The following is a 21,445-nucleotide window of genomic DNA, read 5'->3' on the forward strand; positions in this document are numbered from 1 at the left end:
CTCTACTGTAACCATGACTGAGAGGCACCTGCTCTTAAGCATGTCCTGACTGATGGATTGACTATTTTTCTATCCTTAAACTAAAGATTTTTTACATCATTGAAGTAGACTTATTTCATGACTATTAATTTCAATGTGATTGTAGAACTGAAACAGATTTACCTATGAACTAGGCTTTCTTCCTCCATGCTAGAAAAAATTAAGGAGAGCTAAATGAGAACCTATTGCTTTCAAACTTGTTAAAGCTGTGTTAAACCATCAAACTGATTTAAACCTTTTAATGATTCAGCATTTGTGAAATGCTGAATAATGGTATTCATAATTTAGTTTCATTTTTTGTTATAGCATTTCACAGTAACTGGAGGTGGAAAAAAGAATGTTTCACAAGAAGAAAAATTAATTAGATGCTCTAACAATATCTTATTTTCTTTTCAGGTTCAATGTAATCTTGTTGGGGACCTGCAGTGGAATTTTCTGTTCAAAATGGTTTATGGTGAATTTTTCCGCAGACCTGGCAAAGATGCTGAACTTATCAATCTGAATGTGGGTGGCTTTAAGCAATCGGTGGATCAAAGCACCTTGCTCCGATTTCCCCATACCAGACTTGGGAAACTTCTCAAATGCCATTCCGAAGAGGCTATTCTAGAACTGTGTGATGACTACAGTGTTGCAGACAAGGAATATTACTTTGACAGGAATCCTTCCTTGTTCAGATATGTTCTGAATTTTTACTACACGGGCAAACTTCACGTCATGGAAGAACTTTGTGTCTTTTCCTTCTGCCAGGAGATAGAGTACTGGGGCATAAATGAGCTGTTTATTGATTCCTGCTGCAGCAATCGGTACCAAGAAAGGAAAGAAGAAGGTCCTCAGAAAGACTGGGACCAGAAAAGCAATGATAGAAGTATAGACTCCTCTAATGAAGAGTCATCCATATTTGATAAAGAGCTGGAAAAGTTTGACAATCTGTGTTTTGGTGAAATAAGAAAGAAGATCTGGGTCAGAATGGAAAATCCCGCCTACTGTTTGTCTGCCAAGTTAATTGCCGTGTCGTCCCTGAGTGTTGTCCTGGCGTCAATTGTGGCCATGTGCATTCACAGCATGCCAGAGTTTCAACGGCTGGATGCCAACGACAGGGAGATTGAAGATCCTGTGCTGGAAGCTGTGGAGATTACATGCATCATCTGGTTCACTGCTGAGCTAGTGATTAGGCTCATCACTGCTCCAAGTCAAAAGAAGTTCTGGAAGAAACCATTGAATATCATTGATTTTGTCTCTATTATTCCATTTTATGCCACATTGGCTGTGGACACAAAGGAAGAAGAAAGCGAAGGTATTGAAAACATGGGGAAAGTTGTTCAGATTCTGCGGTTAATGAGGATATTTCGCATCCTGAAACTGGCCAGGCATTCTGTTGGACTGCGGTCTTTAGGCGCCACTTTGAGACACAGCTATCAGGAAGTTGGACTTCTGCTTTTGTTTTTGTCTGTTGGCATTTCTATTTTTTCAGTGCTTGTCTACTCAGTGGAGAAAGACGATGACTCATCAGAACTGCACAGCATCCCTGTTTGCTGGTGGTGGGCGACCATCAGCATGACCACTGTTGGTTATGGGGACACTTACCCGGTCACGCTTGCTGGAAAACTGCTTGGCACCCTATGCATTATCTGTGGGATACTAGTGGTAGCACTTCCAATCACCATTATTTTCAATAAGTTTTCTAAGTACTATCAAAAACAAAAAGATATGGATCCAGACCAATGCAACAATGACCGCAAAGAGAAATGTAATGACCTACCTTATTTTAACATTAGGGATATTTATGCCAAAAAGATGCACTCCTTCATTTCTAGCCTTTCTTCAGTAGGAATTGTAGTCAGCGACCAAGATTCCACAGATGCTTCCAGCATCCAAGATATGGAAGATGTTTATAACACAACATCTTTAGAAAATGGTACAGGAAAATGAGTTGAATCACGTTCTCTTTCCTTTATTTCTCTTCTGATTCCTGGTAAATGTGGACTTACAAACTTCAGTGAATTTATTAAGAGCAGTTAATTCTCAGGGTACTTAACTCTCAGCCATATTTGGACGTTCTTAGCTCTGAGGATGCCATAAAAGCTTCATTGTTTATATGAGGCTTTAAAATATGCCTCATATGGTGATTTCATTTTTACACAACAAATGTTATGCATTTTTGGGGAGAAAAAGTCAGGAAAACAGTTTTAAATATCAGAACAGTATTTGTTTGGTTTTGTGGAGGGTTTCTTTTTTGTTTACTTGGTTGATTTTTTTCCCTGCAGCAATGTGATAGCTCATACAGAATCTGCTTTTATAATTTGCTGCTGTTCAGGTAGAGATATATTACAAACACGTAAAAACTATCACACAAGTCAGTGAAGTTTTTACCTGCAAACACATAAGGTAAAAGAAGGAATTATGTACATGTAAAACTGTGCTCACTAACACGTTTATGTAATCTTGGAGTTTAGATCCTGCTGACTAAGTCGGGGCAGAAAATATATTGGAACATATTGTTTTTACTCCATGGAAGCATAACATTTATGAATTTCTTTCCAAAAGCACAATACATTTTCAGTGAAAATAAATTAACCCCATTGTGCCTATATTTTTCCCAGTGTCCAGCATGGCCAAGCTCTGTCAGGTCCTAAAGGATCTAAATTACTAGTCCCACTATGAAATGTCTGGGATAGGGTAGGACAAGAGCTTTTGTACCTATTAGCCATTTCTTCTACCATTGTGAACCTGAGCAATTGTGGTGCCTGGAGAAGATCCTGCTGTGATTAAGACCATGTCAGTGGGTTCGCCGGAGGCTTTGTTTTGCGAGCACTGAAGCAAATACCTGTGGTGGTCTTTAGAAGTTATTGCTCCCTGCTGTGAGCACTGCTCCTTTGCTGGAGGTTACTGCCTTGGTGGTAGGAGCAAATGTGAACAGCATCTCGGCTGTGCTGGTTCTCAGTCCAGCAGGACTGTAGTGCCAAGCAACGGAGATGCGTGAACATGCTCTCCTCTACCATATATCACCAGTCGGGGATATAGGATGGGCACTGCATGTGAGTATGTATATATGAAACTATTTCAGCTTCTCTTTCTACAGCCAATCTGTTGGTGACGGCGGCTTTCCTGGGTTGTGCTGTGGGCTGGAGTGGTGCTCATTGCCTGGCAGAATGCTGCAGCTCTGTGTGTTCCTTTCCTCTCCAGGGATTTCTTATGCAGCCAGTGAATCCTGCTCTGGTTCAAACTGCATCTTCCAGGGCTATTTTAAAAGGAAAGCCAGCCCTTGAGCCTAGCATAAAGGAGTGCTAGAGAAACTCAAGGACCTTGTAGAAGTCCATAGCATTTCTGAACACTGATTTTCTTTCATTTGTCTAGTGACTAAATTAGATGCTGGGCAATGAAGGATTGAAGATACTGTGATGTTGATATTTTCCTTAGAGAGGCTTCCCTTTTTTTTTTTTGTATATGTTATTATTATTGGGCCAAATGCTAAAGCCCTTCCTGAGTTTCTGCTCAGGCAGATCAAACTCTGTAGGAGTTGACTTCAAGACTGAGTCAAACTTGAAGATGGCAATTGATTTTAGCCTTTGCAGAGGGTTGATTTTTGGTGTATCTGCCAAGTTTTTTATTGCAAAATACAATAAGCAAGTAGCTGAGTTGCATTTCTGTTTACTGAAGCACAGATCTCTAACCTCTTTTTGAGGTGGAGAAACAAAAAAGGATCAACCGATACCATGGAAAAAGGTGCCTCTCAGTACTGCTGTGCACCAAGATAATGACAGGGGACTTCAAAAGAATATTTTGAGCTTTGGAGAAACTTCAAAATTTGGCTTATTACTTGCTGAGTGTTATAAATGTATGTGATGCTTCACAGATAATTTAAGATTAATTCTTCCTGTACTTGGTGTAGGAATACCAAAAGGGAAAGTTAACCTAAATAGTTACTGAACAATTAATGTTACAAAAAGACAATTACATAAAATATTAAATGTGTATGTGCATATGAATCTAACAGGAACCAGCAGAATAACAGCATAAAAGTTACTCTTTGTCCAAAGAAACTCTCCTGGTAGTCTTCATGTAAAGGTATACAACATTGCCACTAAAGTTCAAAAGCAATGAAAAATATTGTAATGCAACAAAAACCACAAGAAATTAGTATTAAATATTTGACAAAAAACCCCCCATTTTATCAAGCATTGCTCAAAGATCTTTTGTTAAATTTCACTGACTGGTAATTTGTCATGAAATTGATAAGCTCTTGATCAAACACATCAATCGATCTTAAGGCTGTGACATTGTTTAAGTTCCCCTGACTTTTTTAACGCATTGATACACCTTGCAGCAAAGTGAGGCATGACTTTTGGAACACATCAGAAGGTCAAATACACAGCCATCTATCATTGCAGTGTATGTTATTTTACTTTTCATGATGAGATCTTGGCTTTTTTTTTTTTTTTTCAAATTCATCGCATATTAAAAAATGGCTTTGTTGTTTTCTCTTCCCTTTGCTGGCATAAATCCAGCACCGTGGTTTCACATAGATGTAACTGGGAGCAGGATGTGAACCATGTTTCATGGCAAGAGGTACTCCCCTCGAGGCAGAACTGCAGTCCTGTCACATGCACAGGTACTGAAGAACATCACAGGTGTTGAGTACTTGAAGAAAACAGATGAAAGCAAATACTGAGATACTTCATGTTCCTCCTGCTAGGAAAAGTTTCTAGTAGAAGAATTTGCTAGTAAGAAATAAACATAAGACGGGATTGTTTCTTATTTAATTTGTCTTCTTCCTTGCCTGACAGCTACATATTATCAATATGTAATATCAGTGTCAACAGAAGGTAGATTTTCTATTGTTTTTGTATTCCTGAAGCGCACGTGTTTGTCTTTTAAGACAGTTTATAAATTCTCTCCACCCAGCTGCTCCATTTCAGACAGTAAAGTACAGAAAAAGTTACTATTCAGATATGTATTCCATTTTGTACAGGAGAGATTTGTTTGTATTTATACAAAACAGTTTACTGGCACATTATTAGTTTCTTTTTCTTGATGGCAAACAATTCATTTTCGATATGCAGTATTTCCAGGTTACCGTCCATCTTTGCAGTGGTTTTCCCTAGTGTAGCTTGGGAAGACAACGCTGCGCTGTGTTGCAGTTCCGTGTTTGGGCAGTTTCCAACTGGGAGAGGGTAGCACCCAACTGACCACAGCTTGTACCTTGCTGGGAGTGGGCTCCGTCACCATCTTTTTGGTGTGTGTTATTATAGAATAGGGAGAAGGCCAATGTAGAGGAATGAGAAAAAGGAAACGGGAGAAGGTAGGAAGCTGTCAATCAAAAAGGATGAGCCTAAGAGGACTGTAGAAGAAAGGAAAAGAGTCCTCACTTGTCTTCCCTTTGTTTCTTGTTCCACTAGTGCTTTCCTTTCTTTTCCTCCCCTTCTCCCTCACATCCCCTCCTGCTTCCTCCCTTCCCACCCAGCCTGTGGTCCAGCAATCCCATTTCTGTCCCAGAAAGAGGATCTTCCTGACTCCAGAAAGGCACATTGCATCCACCCGGCTGGCAGCAGGTGGAACTTAATGGGGATGAAATTAGTGAGGACTCCTGCTGTGTATATGAGCAGCCATTAACACACGGGCTGTGCTTTTTTTTTATCGTAAGAAAAGGTACAATGTGGCTGAAATCAATGAGGATAAACATGAGCTAAATAAGCGGCACATCTGTGTCAGGCCTGTAGATGAAATACTGCTTATGGCTTAGGTAGAAATTGGTGTCAGGCACCATAATGCAAGGAATTACCATTTAAAAGCTGACTCTGTGCTGATTCCCATGCAAATGGCTCTCTGTAGCGGAGTGCTGAGAGTATCAGGGAGCTCTGACTGGCAAACGCAGTGCACGGGCTCACGGCGTGCCAAGGGCTCCTGACAGGCTGCTGTGTATTAATACATTTATTCATTTCCACACATTCTTAACATCTAGAGCAAGTGACGGAAAACCACTAAGCTGTGGAGAGATCCTCTAATATTTTTTAATTAGCTGACAGTGTTTGTGAAGCTCCTAATACCTCTTCATCCAAAAGAGCACATTTCTCAAACAAAATCAGAATAACCCTGTGCTAGATGTGCAATTTGTGACTGCTAGCAGTAGCTCGGTCGCAAGCAGTAAATATTGCTGCCTGGTAAATATTGCTTTCTAGTGCTGTATGGCTGCAGCGCTGTTGCTTGTATTTCTGAAATGTTTATGCTTTGTCAATCAAGACACAGCAAATGCCATTAAAACCATCTCAGCACTTTCCCACTGCACAGTAATTGTGGCATCCCTTCTAAGCACAGCAAAATGTCATAACGTGCTGAGAATTCTTTTTAATTTCTTGTGTATTTGTAGTTAATTTTTAATGATGAGCGTATGTTTCAAGCACAATCTGGCAGGAGCAAAAGTGACTTGTGCGTCTCTAGAGAAGTTACAAGCCTTTATTATTTACTTTTATTTTGGGCATTGCCCTCCCACCTAACTGGCACAACTAAGAGCACAAGGAGTGGTAATTCCTATAGGCTGATAGCTGTTATTGGTAGTTAAGGAATTAAAGACAGAGCTCCTGGAGGGTGGACATAATTTATGTATAGTTGTATATATGCCTTCTGGGCAGAGATCATTTAGGTGTATAAAGCAATCAGATTAAATATAAAATACAACACTTTTCTTGAGAGACAACCTGCAACTCAGATCTTTTTAATTAAACATATTGGAGGGGGCAGTCTTTACTTGTTTTAGCAGATCAAGGGCTCTTTATATGTGCGCACACCAGTTTCTCCAAATCCCGTATACCGATGGAAGGGACAGACTTTACCATCCCCAACAGACCCATGAAACTGTAGGTCAAGGAGCTGGATTCCCAAGATGAGGGCTGGTGGTGGAGGAGAACCTTAATTGATCCTGTATTTTGCCAATTCAAATCAATACTATGCAACTTCATGTGATGATTTATGAAGGTAATCTGCTTTCACTGTTACTTCACAACTATTTCAAAGTAGAGCCCAAGAAAGCATTGAATTGCAGTGGTTTAATCTTTAGTTACTTTCTACTATTTAATGTTGTATATATTGCCCGAGTCACCTAAATTTTCATAGCATTCTTCTCTATTTGCACTGCAAATCCTACTCTGTCCAGCATATGACTATGTTAGAGGTTGGTATAGCCTAATCTAGTGTTATTTTGCTAGCATTTCTTCTGTATCAGCAGAAAGAAAAGGCACTCTGGGCCACATTGATCTCCTCTGACATGAGGTATTGTGGTTATTTGGGCTGTCTCAACAACAGACCTGCTCTGGAGACATTGAATTGTATTATCTGTAGATGGGTCCTGTCTGAAGATGACTGTACAACAAGCCTGTAAGGTTTAGTTAGGTTAGATACCTGACCTTTAGCCTGAGGTTAGATCTGATGAATGCTGGACAGCAAGAAGTAGGGTTGTTATTCTATGATGATGCCATCCTTCCCTTCTTGATGCTATGTGTGTAGGAAGGACTGTGTTGCTGATCCAAACCTGGGTGACGTGAAGACAGAGACAGGAATTCATTCATAAGCCTGAAGGCCAGTTAGTGGTGGCTGTTAGTCAACGATTAACCCAGTGTAATATTACTAAAACCAGCTTCCTATACAAGAAAATTTTGATTTTCTGAAAAAGCTGTCTGATAGAGTCTGTAATGACCTGCAAGTTGAAGTGTAGTAATTAAAAAAAAAAAAAAAAAAGATAATAAAATACCAGAGGGAGAAAACTGCTGTTGGCAAAGAGGCAGGCACAATATGCTGACAGTACTTTTGTGACCCAAATCTGCATTATTTTTTGGCTTCACGTAAGCTACATAAAATATTCCTCCTGTGTCATGTGTTGTAAAATCTGCCCCTGTGCATTAATATAAATATAATAGAGAGCCAAGGCCAAATGTTACAGCTCTGAAGCTGGAAAAATTTCCATGCTTGAAAAAATTGCAGAAATATTGTCCAGCTGCAACTGCTTTTTAATCTGGCAGCTGCCTTGGTGGAGGAGAGGAGCAAGGGACTGTGCACAGGTGCCACTACATGGGTTTCCACTTCTTCCTGTACAGACTTAACACTGAGCTCTTCTTGGTTGAGCCTATAGGCTGAGAGACCCCTGTAGCCTTGAGGACGGCTCAACAGACCTTTCCTGGGACCATTAAGTGTGTGGCCAGCTGTCCCTAGAAAGGAATAGGGTCAGGTAAGAAGATAACATGACCTTCAGGATGGCAGAATAATTTCAATGAATTTGGTGTCACGATCCTCCTACACCTCTAAGAAGACACTTGGGAGAGAAAGCAGAAACACAGAAGAAGTTTGAGGTTTAGGTATTTAGCTGCAGCCATTTGAAGGCTGCTCTGTGCTGTGTTAATCCAAGGGCTTTTACTGGGTTGCAGGTAGATATTCATATATAATCTTGAACCCATTCCATTAGCTGGAATAACACGTTGCTTTCCCACAGGCTTTGAGTTGCAAGTACAATATATCTTTTTCTTTAAGCCAGTTTCTAGATGCGATGCTGTCTCTGCCTTTCACACCGACTGAATTCTGATGTTTCTGAAGTGTTGCACGTGCTATAAATCATCCTCACAGCTTCTGCTCGATTTCCTAGAAACCTGGAAACTACTAGCAGGAAAGAGTTCAAAACAATTTCTCTAGTCCAATATTTTTTGACAGCATCAGATGCTGCGCATTTCACAGAAAGGGAATTTCTCTGCTCCTGGTTTGTGAACTTTATGTACTTTTTTCATCAATTATTTGAAGACTAGTTTATGTTGTAAAATAAGTGGATAGATAATTTTGATGTTTTGTTCCAGGTGGTGTAATCCCAAGTACACAGTAAGTATCCATTTCTTTGGTTTTTGGAAAATGAGGTTGCAATCTTGCATATTTGGATCGTGGCTCTTCAGGAAAAGAAATGTGGTGAATAAATAACTCGTGGTGCCAAAATGCTGGTTGAATGCTCATTGAGTGCACAGGAATTCCTGATGGGCTGGAAGGACGCTGGTGTCTGTCAGCATGGCTTCATAAGCCTCCTGGATGGGGAAAAACCCACATTTTTTTCTTATTTCTCAAAATATTTCAGGTGGGTATGTAGTAACAATCTTGCTGTTCTGTGTTGATGGAGAATGTTGAATGAAATAGGGGCACGTTGAAGTTAAGGCAGTTAAAAATAAACATGAGTTTCTTGTAAACACTCCCCTCCCCTTGGGACAATAATTTTTCATGCTGTTCCAACTTTGCTTTTGTTTTTAAAGGCAAAATCATAACATACCAAAACCACAGCAATATTTTTCCTTCCTGGATATTTTTTTAAGATTAAAGATTTCAGATTAAAGATTTAAGATTAAATTAGCTCTAGCTGTAGGTGTGGAAGGGAAAATGGCTGGTAGGCAAGATGCAGGGATTTTTTATAATTTATTTTGTAATTCTATTCCTTTGCCTTTGGCGTCACACACATTTGCATTGGTGTTTCTTTGTATTGACTGAAGAATCAAAATAAATAATAGACAATATTGATCAGGAGAATTTTTTTAGGCAGTTGAGTCTGAAGGAAAAGATAAGCTAGAGCATTTCAGACTGGAGTGATGTCAAATATATTGTTACAGGGCTTGATAATGAAATTAAAGCTCATCAGAAGCATTCCTAAGGAATATATGGATTTGTGTATAGGTATTGTGCATTTAATGTATCGCAAGCCACAAAATTAAAGTGCTGACTGTGTTCAGCGAGTGAAAGGTTAATAGAAATTCACATATTTATCTGATTATTTTCTAGTTGCAGCTTTTGGTGCAGTGATGTACTCTTGGCTTTTAGACTGCCTCTGTAAATGGGAGGTTAGTGCTTTGGGTATTTTATATATCTAGACATATACAGACTGATTGGGCAGCTGTCAAAGCATTATTGTGAAGGCTTTTAGAAGTCTGGCACCAAAGGTAACCTCCGTTAGTCTACTGTGTTGGCACTTGCTGAGGAGTTGCTGCATTACAGGAGTGTGCGGTGCATGCAAAGTGATCCCATTAAGCGATGCAGTACAAGCGCGCAAGTGGGAACGTGGGGCTTTGCCAACGGTGCTTTGCAGCAGAAATGCTGGTTTCTGTTGGCTTGCTTTCAGGGTATTGTCACCTGCTGAAAACCTCTGCGTGCCACACATTTCATTTTTTAATTAATCCTGAGAAAATTTAGGCTATCTGGAAAGGGTTTAGAAAACACAAGGATTCCTTGAGAGCAAATACTGAGATCAGGGGAAAAAGATGTCTCAAAGACTTTTTTTCTCTGGCTTTTCTGCCTTGTCATAGGAGTAATGACAGGGCAGGAATGGGAGTAGCATAGCAAAGCTGAGGTGAAAATTCTGTATTTGGAGAGTCTTTAGGGCCACTGCGAGTCCATATGAAGTATTGGAGGAATCTGGGGATCGGGATGGGGAGTGTGCACGCTGGATGTGCCACACTGCTTTTGCATACTCTGTGCTTCAGGTGACGGGTGAAAAGAAGATGACTTCTCTGCACCAGTGTTTTTCTCTTGCATATCCTGTGTGCCCTATCCACAGTGTCCTTCTCAATCTGATGCCAGTTTCTCCAAGCAGTAAAATGATTCTTCAGTCCTGGAATCAGAGGAGAGATGAAATGAGAGCAGCTGGATGGAGGCAATGGGACAGAAAAAGGGGGCTGATGGCAGGACACATGGCTATAGAGAGGACATGTTGCAAAAATGCTAGGAAATCTTACTCCACATGTTATGAAGTTTTCCGGTCCACGTGTACTCCCGTTTTATACTTACAGCATGTGTCAAGCTGTATGAGCCGTGCAATGTTCCCAGCTACTCAGCAATCTAAAAGAAAGACTGAAGGGAATGAGGTCAGGAAGAAATCCTTTGTATTGCTAAAATCCTGTTCTCCTAAGTCTAATCTCAGTATCCAGTTTCTTTAAAAAGCAAGTGACTTCCCCATCGCAAATGGGACTCACCATACAGAAGAAACACTTGCAATAAACCCTACATGGACTGATTGATTGGGGTTTTTTTTTGACAGAGGAGAAAAAGAGGAGAAAAAAAAGCTCCATGGCTTTTTCTTGTAGTAAAAAAAGGCAGGCAAAAATATTTGAGTAATAGCTCTCATGGATAAATAACTCCACAGTTATCAGAGTGAACTTTGTTGGTCTAAATCATCAAAATGAAACTATACGTACAACTGAGCCTAAAAAAATAAGGACAGGAAAGAAAAATAGCTGACTCTTTCCTATCCCTTACTCCTTTCATGGAGACTGAGATATCTTTCTCTTGGCAGGTTAGATGATGAACCACTTATTAATTAAGTGGTCAAAAAAAGTAGCTGAGAAAAGGAGTTTGGAATCTGAGACAGCTCAGCATGGAGGAAACCATCTCTGTGATCAATCCTGTCAGTTTTTGACACCTTAATTAAAAGTTAACTTTGGCAGCGTGAAGGCAACTGAAGTGCTGGGAAAATGGAGAGCTGAGTTTTTTTGTTGTGGTCATTTGGCAACAACGATGCTGAAGGGATCAGACACCGATCCTACTTCCATCAGGAAGAGAAAACTGTAGGTATTGCAGTGCAGGAGGGGATGGAGCATCAGGGATGGCTGTGGGCTGGCTCTGTTGTGATGGAGAGCAGCGGCTTTCAGCTACAAAGGATTGAGATCTTCCCTTGTGGTTCTAATTGAAGTTTCATGTGATTCTGTGCCAGATACTCTGTCATGCAGAATCTGTCATGGCTTTCTGACATTTAAGCTATGTAGGACAGCAGTTGTCTCTAAATCTACACGTTGCTTCCCTAGGGGGAGTGCAGTGGTCAAAAATGAGGGGGTGATCTTGAAGAAGACCTCATGTTACTGAGAAAGTGATGACTTAACTGTGGAGAAGTGGAAAAAGTTGACGCCTTGTTGGAAGAGCTCATTTAGAATTTAAAATGAGCTGTCTTTAATGAAATGGCTAAGAAAAAAAATGAATGCTGTATTAATATGAGGGGAAAAAAGTAATTGTCCCATGTGCTGCCCAGTCATAGTTATGTAAAAAGTAGTATAATTTATTACAGCAAACAATAGATTTTTCTATTTGATTACTGAACCAAATAGTTTAAAATAATCCATATTTTAAGACCTCTTGAGACTTCTGTCTTTGACTCAATGTTTCATTTGATTTTGAAGGGTTAATTCTTTTGCATCTAATTAAATTTATGCTGTTTTGAAATTAAAAAAAAAGAACCCTCACAATGTAAAAGTATTTTTTTAGAATATGTTGAAATGCTACATTTCAGCGTCTCTGGAAGCAAGATGCTCTCAGAAAATTTCACAATGAAATATGCACTGTTCCAAAATCCCTCCTGCCTTTTTTTGTTTTGTTTGTTTGTTTTGTGGAAAATTCCCACCAACTGTGGGCTGGACTCAGAAATAAAGCTGGTCTCCCAGTCACAGACTTTTTCAATGAATTTTCTATTCACAAAATTGTTTTCATGCAGTTTTAGCTGCATTCTTTGGAAAATGCCGTTTTCCTTGGAGAATTCAGACGCAGGAAAAAATAAATAGTCTGTGTCACATCCACGATTGGCTGATCCATTGCCTTCCCTCAATGTGTGTTACACTCAGGTGGTGGTTGGTAAGGAGAAATAAATCTTACAGTTTGCTGAAGAGAGAAAATAAAAAGCAGTTGCAAGAAAATCACACCCTGGGAAAGGAAATGAGCCCAGTTTAACAAATTTATGGGTGAGAACTTCGTTATGAAGTAAAAAGAAAGAAAACACATGAAAACTCTGTTGGGTCTCATCTGTTCATGTGATTTCTTTGACAGGAATCTGACTGTGAAGGCTTATCAGAGAGAAAATTTCTATTGCTTTTAAGTAGTAGTTACAAATGGATATTTATGTTCTGCAATAATTGGTGAATATGTTTTGAACAGAGCTCTTTCCAGTAAACCAACTAGCATCAACCTGTAACTCCTTTAGTGGCTGCTAAGTGAAAGTAGGGTACTAGAATGAATAGATAGGTTAGAGAGAGATTGTTATACTATTATTATTTAGCATTTATACTGTTTAGTCTAGAGAAGAGAAGGCTTGGGCAGTTAGACCAATCTTAAGCTATATGATAAGCTTTTGCAAGAAGAGAAAGCATAGGTTATTTTCTATACTTTTTAGGGAGTAAAGGAGATGAACTTAAGCCAGGGAGAGAGAAGATGAAGGGTTGATGATAAAAGAGGTTCAAGAATTCCTCCCACGTCTCTGCAACTCCTTGCCTGGCCCCAGCTGGTCATTATCTCAGTCATGCTGATATAAATCTGTGTAATGAAATAGGAGATTGCACCTATGATCCAGGTTTAGAAAAAATGATAATTCTCTGCTGAGCAGGTGGAAGGGAGCTGTGAGCCTGTAAAGTGGAAAAGACCCGGGATTATCATTTTTTTAATGGACACCCAACTCTTTTTTTTTTCAGTGACTCCATAGTTGTGGCAACAGTCCAAAGTTTTGTATAACTTGTCAGTTTGTTTGAGGCAGGAAAACTTACTCCATTAAGGGTTTGACTCAGTGACTTCCATAAGGTCTGTGCCACAGAGATGTCCCTGGCTGAAGAGCTTGGGCCATGGTGAGGAGAAAACGTAGATGATGGGACCCAGCCTTGTATATTTGAATTGCTCCTGTGACTTTGTCTTGGACTTAAGGGGAGAAGTTTGTGGTGTTAGCCAACATTTTCCCATAGTCTCACTGGTGGAAAATGAGAAGGGACTTCCAGGGAGGAAACTGGGAATTCTTACTCAGCAAAAGGAGCATATCAGAGATACAGTGACAGTCTGCCATGAGCAAATTCCGAGGCTACTATCAATCTTTGGCGTGATTGGCTCATTTTTCCTGGTATAGCTCGTTTTGGTATGTGAGCGCTATACAGATATGATTTATCTTCCCAGCAGCACACTTGTAGTGAGTGTTAATAACTCCATTTCATGTCTGATTTTAAAAGTCAAAATGCAAACCAGAAATATTTAATCATCTTCTCTGTGATCTGTTCAATTTGTCATACAGATATTTTGGTGTACTCTTTTTCTTGTGTATTAAGTATATTTGTTATCATATAGCTATTAATATTTTAATTATATAAATGGAGGTGAGCTCAACTATTGAAATGAAAAACTAATCCTTCCCTATACAAAGCATTTCGTATGTCAGAAACAAGATATTTTTATGGCTTTGAATTAATCATTTTTTTCCTTTGGAAACTTTCTTCCAGAGGAAATTTCAAAATCTCACTCTTCCATTGTGATTGGGAATGGGTTTTGGTTTTGTTTCAATTTCTATGGCAACAGGAAATTTTGTTTTCTGGTGGGCTTTGCACACAGAGTCTCATTTCCCTGGGCTCTTTTGAATACATCAGTCTGCATTTTTATCCCTGCCAGCATTTTGAATCTCCGTCCTTAACCCCTTAACTCCATTGAGTTCACTGAATTGTGTTGTTTCTCCTTAGACAGGACAGACAGGGTTTTTTAATACTTACTTAAATTTTCAGATATAATTTGATTCACTGTGCTGATATCAGAAACACAGCCACATTTTATACTTATACCAGAAGTCGAATTCTTTCCTTACAGGAGCACTATTAAAACTGGTTCATGGCCGGGCCCAAAGAGTGGTGGTAAATGGAATTAAATCCAGTGGGAAGACAGTCACAAGTGTTGTTCCCCAGGGCTCAGTGCTGGGTCCATTTCTGTTCCATATCTTAGATAGCGATCTTATATCTTAGATAATGACCTTTAGTGACCTTCCAGTACGCGAAGGGGCTACAGGAAAGCTGGAGAGAGGCTATTCATAAAGGCTTGTGGGGATAGGATGAGGGAGAATGGATATAAACTGGAGAGGGGCACATTTAGAGTGGTCATTAGGAAGAATTCCTTCACCATGAGGGTGGTGAGACACTGGCCCAGGTTGCCCAGGAAAGCTGTGGCTGCCCCATCCCTGGAGGTGTTCAAGGCCAAGTCAGATGGGCCTTGGGCAGCCTGAGCCAGTGGGAGGTGTCCCTGCCCATGGCAGGGGGGTTGGAACTGGATGGGTTTTAAGGTCCCATCCAACCCAAACTATTCTATGATTCGATGATCTGGATTAGGAGATTGAGTGTATCTTTAGTAAATTGGCAGATGACACTGAGCTGGGGGAAAGTGTCGGTCTGCTTGAGGGTAGGGAGGCTTTACAGAGGGATCTGAACAGGCTGGATCAATGGGTGGAAATCAATGGTATGAGGTTTAACAAGGCCAAGTGCCAAGTCTTGCACTTGGGGCATAATAACCCTGTGCAGCTACAGACTGGGGGAAGAGCAGCTGGAAAGCTGCCTGGAGGAGAAGGATCTGGGGCTGTTTGTTGACACACGACTGAACATGAGCCAGCAGTGTGACCAGGGGGCCAAGAAGGCCAATGGAATCTTGGCTTTTATCAGAAACAGTGTGACCAGCAGGTCCAGGGAGGTTATTTTGCCCCTGTACTTGGCACTGATGAGACCACACTTCTGATACTGTGTTCAGTGTTGGGCACCTCACTACAAGAAAGACATTGAGATGCTGGAGCGTGTCCAGAGAAGGGCAACACAGCTGGTGAAGGATCTAGAGCACAAGTCTTATGAGGAGCAGCTGAGGGAACTGAGGTTGTTTAGCCTGGAGAAAAGGAGCCTGAGGGGAGACCTTATCACGGTCTACATGTTCCTGAAAAGAGGTTGTGGAGAGGGGTGTGTTGGTCTGTTCTCCCAAGTTACAGGTGATAGGACACAGGGAGTGGCATCAAGTTGCACCAGGGAAGGTTCAGATTGGACATCAGGAAAATTTTGTTCACTAAAAGGGTTATTGGGCACTGGAAGACCTGCCCAAGGAGGTGGTTGAGTCCCCATCCCTGGAGGTATTTAAAAGACAGGTAGATGAAGTGCTTAGGGATATGATTTAGTAGTGGACAGGTATAGTTGGACTCAGTCTCAGAGGTCTTTTCCAACCTAGCAATTCTATGATTCTATGACTGTATGATTATTATTTTTTGAACTACTTTTAATCACTAAATTTATTCTAAATCTGGCTTCAAGTCTGTGGAATATAGCCTCTAATATTTTAAAGTCAGCACCTCACTTACTTTGTTATGTTTTTCTTACATTCATATATCTTACTGCGTTTGGCATGCTGATCAGTTCATGGGCATGCTTGGAGTGCCTTATAAATAGTATAACAGCTACATGATCATTAAACTTCGTACTATGTCTCCTGCAGTTCTGAGCAAAATATTACAATTAATTTCTGAGTAGATGCCAGACTTCTGCGGTTTGTAAGGCTTCATTATTCACTGTGTGAATGATAAAATCTCCTTGTATTTAACATTGACCTCACCTGTGCCACCAGATATTTTACCACAAGTGCTATGAAACTTCAAGTTACATAGTTTAAATTCAAGCAGCCTCTTAAGTTTGAATGTGAAAGAAGAACGGAGGGAAGTCAGGGATGCAGTAGTCTTCTGTGCTTTGCCTATCTGTTTAGCTCTTCCCACAAGTATTGCTGAAACAAATGATGTCTCTGTGACCTCCTAACAAGTGTTTAATCTGCGAATCATACTGTAAATACTGTTGTGCAACACTGAGCCCTGCCAGTTTTCTTGCTTGGTTCTTCTCCAGCTGAGCTGGAATATGCGCATGGCTCTTTAACTTAAGGGGAAAGTACTTCTAATAAGTGCCCAAACCTCCCCTTAATCTTTGACCCTTCTCTGTAAACTGAAGTAAGGTAGCACACATAACAACTGGCTGTGCAGTTCTGCAGTTCTTCCTCTCTTTCATTAAAGGAGAAAAGAACCAGCAACGCTGACATGTGAGTCATTGACAGCAGGATAAATCCCAGAGTGAATTAGTGGGGCAGTTGGAACCTTTAAACTCTGCTTTGCCACATGACAATTGGAGAACTTTACAAAACAACTGAAAAAGCTGATGTTCTGTGGATTGCAGCTTCTGGGCATAGCATCTTTGGAGAACAGTTGGTTCCCTCAATAGATGTTTCCAGCTGCTTCCTGACTCTAAAGAGAACGCCATGTTACTAGAAGATATCTTTCATTTCAGTAAAGCATTAATAAGATTTAACTTCAAGCACAATCTATTCAGATTGTTATCTGCAGTTTGTTTTTTTTTTTATCTGTAGGCTTATTCTATATTTATTTATAACTTTGGTGAAGTTCTCATTATTAATACCTATTTATATTATAGAAGTTTTGTTGATGTTGATACGATCGATTCCTCCACTGATTTTGAGATCTGAGCTTCGTTATGACTCTCTATTCCTGTTTGAAAGTCATGATAAAACTGGTCTGCTTTTTAATTTTTGCCATCGATGAAATATAGCCAGCCTGTATTCATTACCAGCAGAGATATTTATAGCTAAATCTGTTTTTTTCCTCTTAGTCGTTATATTTCTTATTGCTTTTCTCGCATGGATTGTCTGAGAAAACTGCATAGGCTCTAGTTGTGGGAAGATTCAATCCTTATATCTAATTGTGTGCCAAGGAAACCTATCATATTGCTCAGCTGATTTGAGAGTTGTTTGCTTTTAGATAAATATTTTTGAGACTATGTCTATTTATGACTTTAGCCCCTTGTGAATGGTTACTGCAGGTCATGTGTTACTGTTTCAGAAGTATCGGTTAATCATACAAGAAAGGGAGCATGGGTGAGGCTTTAAGATGATTTCTTCCTGTGGGAAAGGGAGCAATAACTTTTGTTCATTTTGAGCTTCACAGATTAGTTCACCATAACATGTATTCCAGCCCACGCCTTTGTAAGAGTTTGAAGTAGCATTTCTGAATTCTAAGTGTGTAAGGAAACAATTATATTTTTCCAGCACTTATCCCTACTCAGTCAAAATTCTTATCCTTAGTAAATATAAGAAATCCACTTTCAGTATAAAATCAAATGTCGGCAAGAATATATTGCTTATTTTGCTTAATTATCTAATGATTTTTGACTCTTCATTTTTATGTCTTGACATTTAATTATGAGATGCTCAACTAATTTTTAAACTAGAATTTTCATTGTGTCCTGAGCAAATATTCATCCTTAATAAATACTGTAGGCTTTTTAATACTGTAGAATAATTTGTATCAAAGCATAATTATTTCTTCCATAAAAATATTGTTAGGAGCAGACTAGAAAGCTGCAGCTGTCCTCACTGTGAAGGACAGATAGATGTACAACTGTCAGGAATACGAATCAACGGATGTCGAAAGGACTCAGGCTGGAAGAAAACCAGAATCTGCAGCCCAGTATGAGTCCACCAGCAGGGCAGATATATAGGAGAGAAGTGAAGGGCTCTTCTTCCAGCTTGGGGAAGAGCTGCTGTTCCTTGGGGATTACTGGCAAAGACTGACATTTGTGTGGTTCCCAGCCAAAGAGGGTCTCACTAGTAAGCTGGGAGGAGAGTTTGGGAAGCCCAGGGGAAGCCTCTGCCAGGCTGAGGCTGGGAGGGAGGCAAGGAGCAAGGGCAGGGGTCCTGGGGCCAGGAGGTAGAAAGAGAAATGCAAGCACTTCTTCCTCTGGAAACAAACTCTTTGGACTAGCAGATGTAGTCCGGAGCCAAGGAGTGACATCATGAGTTTATTGTTTTCATGGACAAGAAAATTAATTTGCAAAGATTTTCCAACCTGCAATATTTCTAGAACACTTGTTTACTGCCACCTACAGTAGAAGAACTGCCTGCGAAGACCATCAGAGGTTTACAGAAGAAACCAAGAGGAGCAAAGGAGCCTGAGCAGTCATGACTATGCTCAGAGGGATTTTAAATAATCGCTGTACCATAGGCTCCTCCAGTCCTTCCATTTCTGATCCTCATCCTTTCCTTTCCTTTCCTTTCCTTTCCTTTCCTTTCCTTTCCTTTCCTTTCCTTTCCTTTCCTTTCCTTTCCTTTCCTTTCCTTTCCTTTCCTTTCCTTTCCTTTCCTTTCCTTTCCTTTCCTTTCCTTTCCTTTCCTTTCCTTTCCTTTCCTTTCCTTTCCTTTCCTTTCCTTTCCTTTCCATGGACACTTAGATCATAATTACATTTCTGTACATCGCAATCCAAGGAGAAATCACTCACCCCTCGCATCCCTGTCCTCTCCCATTCCCCCCAAAAACTTTGGTACCTCTTTACTGTTACCATCTGTCTGTTTTAAGTTTTCAGAAGTGTATTTACCGCATGGAAGAACTGTGCAGGCGAAATATATGCCTCCTTCTGTGAACACCTATTCACACGCATAAGCTTTTCTTGGGAGCACTGAAGATGAATTTCATTACTGATGTCAGCGAACCTCTCTTTCTGTTCACTAACTGCCATTCTTTGCAGGGTCTTTTTAATTGGGCAGGGAATAATAGGACAATAAGAAGGTATTTGACAAAAGTTTGCAATTGGCAGCCTTTTCTGTTAGGTGACACTCATTGTTTTAACTTGGCAGAGGTTCCCGTGTTTAAGTTCCTAAAAGTCATAGAATCGTAGAATCGTACAAACATAGAATAGTTTGGGTTGGAAGGGACTTTAAAGATCATCCGGTTCCAACCCCCCTGCCATGAGCAGGGACATCCCACTAGGTCCAACCAAGTTGCAGCATAGAAAACACCTCCAATTGACATTGCTGAACAGCAAAGTTATCCTTGGGTACACAGAGTCTGAAGGTACGTGACTGGGCTGAGTTCATTAGAGAACATAATTGTAGCTTAATTGATTGCAATTAACTTTTGCTCTCAAAACACAGGGCAGAGAGCCTCAGCTGAGCTCCCCTGGAGGTCAGAGCTAGATGGAACATGGAAAAAAGAAGACAGTAGCAGACAAACAGTAAACAAAAGAAACCTTTTGCTGTGTTAGAGTCTGAGCGGTGACACGATGGTGGCAGGGGAGGAGTCACTGACCTCTCTGAAATCTTTGCATCATGTCCTGAGCTTACCAGCATTTGTCGGCTATAGTAGCTGTTTCATTTCATTTCATTTCAGGACAAGGCATTTGCTTTCAAATCTGAAAAGTGCAGTTCCTGGTAGAGTGACTGAGAATCTGAGTCCATTATCTGATAAATTGGCTTGGGAATCGCTTATTAGCATAAATAGCAAATACGAGGTTGAGCACTGGCTAATGGGTAGTCCTTTTAAATCTCCTCAGTCTGACATACTTCCAGCCTATGATAAAAGGAGATAGAACAGGAAGAGGATAACTAAGAAACCTGGTGAGTTTGGTGGTTATAAATTAATTACTTGGTAACACAACTTTTGTTTTTCTTGGGTATAGCTGATGGTACTGGGCATGTCCATGGCTTACCAATACATGTACAAAATATACTGTTACTCAAGAATTTTGAGGCTTGATCAAAAAGATATTTTAAGTTTGTTAAACAGGTTGTTTCACTTAATAGCATTTACCCACAGAATAGGATGGAGTAAACATTTTCTCTTCTCTATTTCCTTACCTCTGCACTGCAGGACCTACAGCTTCTGTATCCTGCCTTATGAAGGGCAATGGAGATATAGTATATATTTGCCTTAGAAGCTTTACAAATTAATGTGATTGCTGCAACAGATTTTAAGTGTTGTTTTCCCATGTTCCCTATGAAAAAGAACAGAATTGTTTTGAGAGAAATATTTCAAAAGGCTTGAGTGTTTGCTTTTCATCTGAGATATCTAGATTTTTTTTTTAGCAGTACTAAAATAGTTTTAGAGACACGTGTCACTTCCTGAAGCTGATTTCCAGTGTGCAATATTAGGCAAAAAAATAGATACAAAATAATCCTTTAATTGTTTGAAGATTGGCTAATACACCTCAAATTCCTAATGAATCTCTGAGTGGACATAGAACCCTGCCACTTTCTTGTCTTTTCCTTCGGATTATTGATAGGAGCAGGAACTGTAGAGACAATAGTTAAGGGTTTGAACACTTTGTTTGAAACTAATGGTTTATGCTGATCTCTTGCCTCCTGTGGCCACGAGAGAGATTTCCTAAGCTGTTTGCTCTGTTAGTGCTTATAACTATAGTTTATGATGATGATTGTTTCTTCGAGCTGAATGAAGCAAGAGACCATAAAATCAAAATGCAAAGCTTTTAGCTGGACTGTTGGCTAGCTGGAAATCAACATCTTCGCAGCACTGAACAGAAAATGCACTAAGAGGCTAATTCATCCTACTGAAAAATTGGATAGATTGTCCCAGAAGATGGCAGTGCACTTGTGAGTAGTGTTTTCCTGCTGGTTTTGCAAGCCATATCATTTCAATATTGAGTGCAATAACAAAACAAGTAATGAAAGGAACTACAGCTGGGTGTGGAAACCAATGCTTTTGAATCTGAAGTGGTGCTAGTAATCCACAAAAACCTGTCCTGTGTGGATGGTGATGGACTGCATACTTTTGGGTAGGGTGGCAAGTTACTCAGCATTTTGC

At 40.1% G+C, this 21,445-nt stretch overlaps 1 protein-coding gene across 5 annotated transcripts in view; it reads left to right on the forward strand.

The window, feature by feature from the left end:
• Positions 1 to 10,576, forward strand: part of KCNS3 (potassium voltage-gated channel modifier subfamily S member 3) — a 29,539-nt gene extending 18,963 nt beyond the window's left edge. For all 5 annotated transcript variants that reach the window (XM_054063179.1, XM_054063180.1, XM_054063178.1 and 2 more), the window contains one exon: positions 436 to 10,576. In XM_054063179.1, the coding sequence (XP_053919154.1) occupies positions 484 to 1,968 (1,485 nt within the window). In that variant the 5' untranslated portion in view covers positions 436 to 483 and the 3' untranslated portion in view covers positions 1,969 to 10,576. The remainder of the gene's footprint in view (positions 1 to 435) is intronic.
• Positions 10,577 to 21,445: the final 10,869 nt, after the last annotated feature.

Source organism: Cuculus canorus, chromosome 3 (genome assembly GCF_017976375.1).
Source record: "Cuculus canorus isolate bCucCan1 chromosome 3, bCucCan1.pri, whole genome shotgun sequence".
NCBI classification, from domain to species: domain Eukaryota; kingdom Metazoa; phylum Chordata; class Aves; order Cuculiformes; family Cuculidae; genus Cuculus; species Cuculus canorus.